The 6,000-nt window shown below is 41.3% G+C and overlaps 1 protein-coding gene across 8 annotated transcripts in view; it reads left to right on the top strand.

Annotated features, from left to right (window-relative positions):
• Positions 1-433: 433 nt before the first annotated feature.
• Positions 434-6,000, top strand: part of mark3b (MAP/microtubule affinity-regulating kinase 3b) — a 50,245-nt gene continuing 44,678 nt past the window's right edge. For 2 of the 8 annotated variants that reach the window (XM_036581728.1, XM_036581729.1), the window contains exon 1: positions 439-1,269. In XM_036581728.1, coding sequence (XP_036437621.1) covers positions 1,219-1,269 — 51 coding nt within the window. In that variant the 5' untranslated portion in view covers positions 439-1,218. Of the gene's footprint in view, positions 1,270-6,000 lie in introns of all 8 variants that reach the window. The other 6 variants (XM_036581732.1, XM_036581730.1, XM_036581735.1 and 3 more) reach the window with 5 other exon arrangements.

Genomic DNA, 6,000 nt, shown 5'->3' with positions numbered 1-6,000 from the left:
AAACAGAATGTCCTATTCAAGCAGTTCAAATGAATCGTTTTTAATACGCTAGAACTTTACGATTTTATCAGGTTAAATACGAAAATATATGTATATACTTAATGCTAAACACGAATAGATACAATGCGCACGTTACATGTTATAAACAAAAAGCCTGATTCAGTTGGATTCTGGTTCAAATCAACGGTTCAACACAACGATTCGTTCCCGAGTCCCACAGCACTAGCGGATAGAGGGGAATAATCAGATTGCGGGTTTCTGTTCCCACGCAAAGCGATGATAAAATCAGCCGCTGACTCATTTAATTAATCAAATATGAGGGCTTGCCCCGCTTTAATTTAAACCCGGCCTCATAATTTTACACGCCAGCACTGCGCTGTCTGGCGCTACATCGTAAAGCAATGTTAGGACGAGAGGAGACGAGGAAACCTAGCGCTCGTAATCACCCTAGCAACAACAAACAGCGCTCGCGCCGCCGCTCCGCCAATGAGCTCTGAGCCGTCTCTGTCCTCACTTCCGGTGCCTGCGCTGGGTTTGGCTTGGCTCTCTCAGCATACGAGCAGCCATCTTGGATTCGGTAGTCTACCAGGACAGCTCTCAGTGTTTGGGATGGCAGGAATGTAAAGGAAAAAAAACTCAGGTGTTTCACAGCGTATCTTCTCGAGAAGAGGAAGGTGTCGCCCGTCGGACCCCGTCTATTCACCGGAGATTAAACTTCTCAAAGCGGCGGCCAAACTCTGGAACCGGTTGCTGGGAGCTCCCTCTCCTCCTTTCCCCTCCCCTTCTGCTGCTGTTCTCAGCGCTGTGTGCAGTTCTGAGGGCCTCTTAACTGTTTGCGCGTTAGTTTCACTGGCTTTCTTTCCACTTTGAAAACTCACTAAACACCTCTGGCGTGTGGTTGTGGTGTCCATGTGGTCGAGGCTGCAGAAGTTTGCCTTGGGTGCCGCCGGTGTTCTCGGTTGTTGTGTGCTGCTGTAAGGCGGCTCGATAAATTGCTCCATTAATGTGGAGTCGCGGGGTCTTCCGGCGTTCACCGCGCAGAAAACTGAACAGCTAAACTTGCGAATTGAGGTCGATGTGGATCCGAATCCATGGTCTTCATCATCAGCTGCCGGATACCTGCTTTCCACCCCTCGGACTAAGGACTAAGGTGCTGCGATTAAACGGACTCGGACGGAGAGCAGAGGGGAAGCAGTTTGGGGATAGAGACGTGATAAAATGTCAACCAGAACACCACTGCCTACTGTCAATGAGAGAGACACGGAAAATGTAAGTATAAACCTCTTCACCTTAATCTTGGCTAAGTTAACTTAGCCGTTGTCTCGGCGGACCTGTCCAGACAAACTTTTCCCAGCATTTATTCTGAGCTTTAGGTGTCGTAGCTATAGCTCGGCTCTTATTTGAACTGCGTTGCCTTCTAAACAAGGAGCACAAGACCAGACTCACGCTGATGAGAAGGTCAACTTTTCCATTTTAGTACTTCATCAGCATGCTCGTTTCCATTATTCACTCGTGGAGTCTTGGCATACGATACAAAAGATGTATTTAGATCGACGTGACTGTCAGCTCAGCTCAGCTCAGCCATCTCCAGCTTCCTCTTACTTTCATTGTTGTGTAGCTAATAACCAACTACTTGTAGACATAACAGACTAAACACACTGTGCTGATGAAGTTTATCAGCAGTTACTGACAAGCAAACCACTGCTTTGTTTATATTACGAGTTTCTGTTCTCACACTAAGCGTCAGGCAGTCATTCATCTGATGAAACGAAAGATGGGGTTCCCTCGTCTTAATTGAAACTCGATTTCGTGGGTTTCTACGCCAGCATTGCGTAGGGCTGAATGATGAAGCACTCTATGGAGATGAGGAGAAATGAGTAAACCTACCTGGCTGATGGCGCCCTTTCTCCACTTTCCGTGGGCTGTTCCTGAGTGAGGAGCACCCAGAGCCTTTGGTAGCTCCCTCCACACCTCCCCTCCCCACCTCACCTCCTCCCTCTCTCTATAACCCCCCACCCAGCCCCCCCCCAGCCCCCCCCCGGACAGGAGTAGATGCCCGAAATGCGAAATGTGTTTCACGCTTCTGTGAGCTCCAGCCAGCCAGTGCTGCTGGATCAATGAACTACCAGCACAAAAACGGAGTAGCTGTCTGTTCACTTGCCATTCCCTCCGCCAATGCTAGGATGAAGGGCTCCCATTCGGTCAAGAGACACCGCATCACCATAGTAAGTTACTGGTGTTTTAATTAGAGGCTGAATGAAATAGATGACCGAAGCGTATAGAAATTTGCAGTACACAGGATGTTAAGTGTAAACTTTTCTCATTTAAAATTTCAACACGTTAAGAGTCGGAACAAGTGCAGTGTCTGGATGATTTACAGAGAAATACATATCATGATAATGCCACACAGACGTAATTGTCTTGTTTCAGTCAAAGCTGTCAGTCATGTCAGCCTTAGACATGAGACTGAGCCCGAAAAGTCTGTAGAAGGTCGTCTAATCCAACGATCGGGCATTCGGTTCTGACCTACATGGCTGTCTGCTGGTATTTTTTGCTTTTTTCCTCATTTGGATTCTCTAATATTCTCCTCAAAAGTACTTACATTTGGAGGATAAGATTAGACTTAATACAGACGCATCTATTCTACATCACATTTAGAATGAGCATGTTCGATTTACAGAGCATCCTTGAGCAGTCGACGAAACCATTCAGCAGTCTACATTCATAAAGTTTACAATGTGCAGTGCTGGACATTGTGATTTATGATTTAGATTATGATTATAATTTAGTTGCTGAATATTAAAGAGCCCAGAATGACTCTTTTCAGTCAGTCCTTTCTATCTGTCGTGTGTTTCTAGATGAACATGGGAGACTGTTCTCATGAGTACCGTTAATAATAATGATGATAGAAAAAGTCACAGAATGTTCTTAGACTAGTGCATGTTGACTGGCCTCTCGGTTACTGAGAAGTACATACGCAGTAAAGCTCAGCTGCCTGTTCAGTGTGTGGACAGTTTACAGGTCTGTAGTCATGTCTCATTTACGTATTAATGTTATTTCAATACCATAAAAAACAAATACTGCTTTAAAATTGATTTGGCAAAATTAGTACTAGAGGCTGTTAGTCTGACATCTGGTTTCAACAAAGCATTTGTGTTTGTTGCCTTTTTTCCAGGGTTTTGTTAGAGGTCAGAGAAGAGCTTTGTGTAAGCTAGCAGAGATGTGCAGATTAGGCTTGGGGCATTTTGAGTAATCAATAGCCTACCAGACTATGTAAGAACGTGTGACCTAGGTTAGTGGTTAGAACAGCGCACAGAAATATGCTTGTGTCAGAGATCAGTGCCATGCAGAGTCTGGTCTAGTTAATAACAGTTCTTTTTCGAGTTAAATGCACAATAATTACATTTGGTGGGGAATTCTTTTCCAGCTATGTGGAGTTTACCGCAAAGGGCAATGGATCATAGGAATTAAAGTTTGAGTACTAGGCTGGAGAATATTGGTCTTAGGCATTGGAAGTTTGAGGAAAGAGGAAAAAACAGCAACTGACATGATAGCATTGACCTGTATTTATAGTAGACTACTGATAAAGGTAGAAACATGTTAATTAATTTTAGAAGGAATCAAATGTTGCATAGAGAAGATGTGTAAAACTTCAGAGTGGTTGTCTTGCTGCTATGTTTACCCTTTTCTGCCCTAGTCCTGGAGACAGTGGAGGTTGCTTCCCATTCTGATGTTGAGAAAAGCCAGGCAGCCATATGGCCAGCAGCTACCAGTAATATGTGAATTAAAAGCAAATTACAGAATATGAATTATTGTGCCTCTGACACAAATGCATACGCTTTTTGTAACACGACTCAGAATTAGGCCTACTTCTCTTGTCGTGACATGAATATTATGACTAACACAGCTCACAGGGATGCACGATATATCTTGTTAGTGATCCTCTTCTCAGGTATTATTTAAATATCTTGTTTTTCATACCACATCTTTGCAACCATTTTGGAGGTATCGCCGGCTTGTCTTTTCCTATTCACCGTATCTGCTGTCTCTGTGTTTCCTTCATCAGATATTACTCAGCTGTCTGTTTGAACTCTTTATGTGCTAATTCGAGCACCTCTGTTCCAGAAGGATTGGCAGTGTGTTTGTAACGAAATGGCTCACAGATGAGTCTACAGAGTGTGGGCTAATCTTGTCTCTGCAAACTAAACAGATGTAGAGGCATAAACATTTCCTATAGGCTGTTAAACATTTGGTGCCAGTTTCACAGACCCAGATTAAGCCTTAGTCTAAACTAAAAAGGATTTCCCATGGTGATCCACTGTAGGGATTGTAGTTTCGTTAAAGACTAGGCTTAATCCATGTCTGGGGAAACCAGCCTCTCATGCTGGCCAAAGCAGGACTGATTTCTCATAGGCTCTGCAGTGCTGAGATCTAGAGTTAAAAATGAAACTGACTGATTATCTTTGGAGAAATAATTGCCTGGTAGATTTGGCTTCCTTACCAGATAGACTTATGCTATGGTTGCCATTAGTGGGTATTTACTGTTATTTTTGCTCATTTAGACACTTCCTATAACAAAAAATAAGAGCAAGAAAAAATCTAAATAATGGAGGAGTAATTTATGGTTAACTAAACTAGGGATGCACACTGATATTAGAATCATATTAGTTTCGGCAGATATTTGCTTTAAAAAAAATATCGGCTTTGGACAGATGTTTAGATATTTCAAGCTAATATTTGATGACATATTTATTGTATTACAGAGGAGCAGAATGTTCAGACAATGCTGGATTACTGTACTAAAATGTCTAATTACACTTTCAAAAAAGTTTTAAAAACTTTAATCCCAGTCTGCATCTGAATAGTTTTGCATGTTGGTTACACATTTAACTATGGGAAGGTAAACGTTAAAAAATGAATTAAGGGCATGAATGATTGCACCGCTAATAAACATGTTGTTATATTAAAAATACCGTGATTTATAGCTCAGATTGTGAGCCACGGCAGAGATCTTTGTGCAGCATTACAAGCCACTGTAGTAAACAAATTAAACTCGGAACTGCACTGTAGTCGTGGGCCTACTGTGTCATTATTTTAGCCATTTCTGATTGGAGCTTTAAACTGGAGAGCTTGGATGATACTGATTTTCACCCTTGCCAGCCAGAAGTAATGCATTGGCTTTTCACTGGGTTGCAATACATTGAACTTGTTTTACAAAGACTGTTCTTCGTAAACAAGCATTTCACTATGCTATTTCTCATTAGAAAGAGGAAGTGGACACAGAAATCCAGGAAACAGCATGGCATTTTCTGTAGCCAGCATTATTTACATGCATTTCCCTTCCTTAACTGTCAAGTGATAGTCTAATCATGACACTGCCAGACCACACTCAGTGTAACACAGTGTAAGGGTAAGGATGGGATGCAAATACAAAGATTTTTGTACAGCAGTTAGTGCAGGACTACATTCATACAATGTTTATACATGCATTCATCACAAAAATATATTGTTTTAGAAAGTGTTGCATTGGTCTGATGATGTTATTACAAGTTAAAACGGAAATGAGCTAGTCTTTAAATTCGGGTGGAAATTTAACATTTTGAAATAGCCTTTAATTTGAATCGAGTGCATATTTTAGTTTGTATAGGTGGATAATGTAACAGTATGTTATCAGTATCATGATAAATTATGTCACAGCACACTTTGTGGATATTGTCAGTACTTAATTAAGCCTGTTTAATTGGATTTAGTGCAGTTTCTAAATTGAATAAATATTATTGTAGTTGTAGATTTATTATTCTTATTATTATTACAGGTTCTTTTTTGTCTGTTCCAGTTTATTCCAGGAAAAACAAAAAATCTTGATGCATGTTATGTATCCTAAAAATGTATCGAAGTATTGTAATATATTTTTGCAGTGTTGCCCACCCCAGTCCATTGCAATCAATTCCAGCATTTTACAATTAATACAGTTAAACTACGAGCCTTAGATCAATGCAT

Source organism: Colossoma macropomum, unplaced genomic scaffold, assembly GCF_904425465.1.
Source record: "Colossoma macropomum unplaced genomic scaffold, Colossoma_macropomum, whole genome shotgun sequence".
Taxonomy (NCBI): domain Eukaryota; kingdom Metazoa; phylum Chordata; class Actinopteri; order Characiformes; family Serrasalmidae; genus Colossoma; species Colossoma macropomum.
This window is presented reverse-complemented; position numbering and strand designations above follow the sequence as displayed.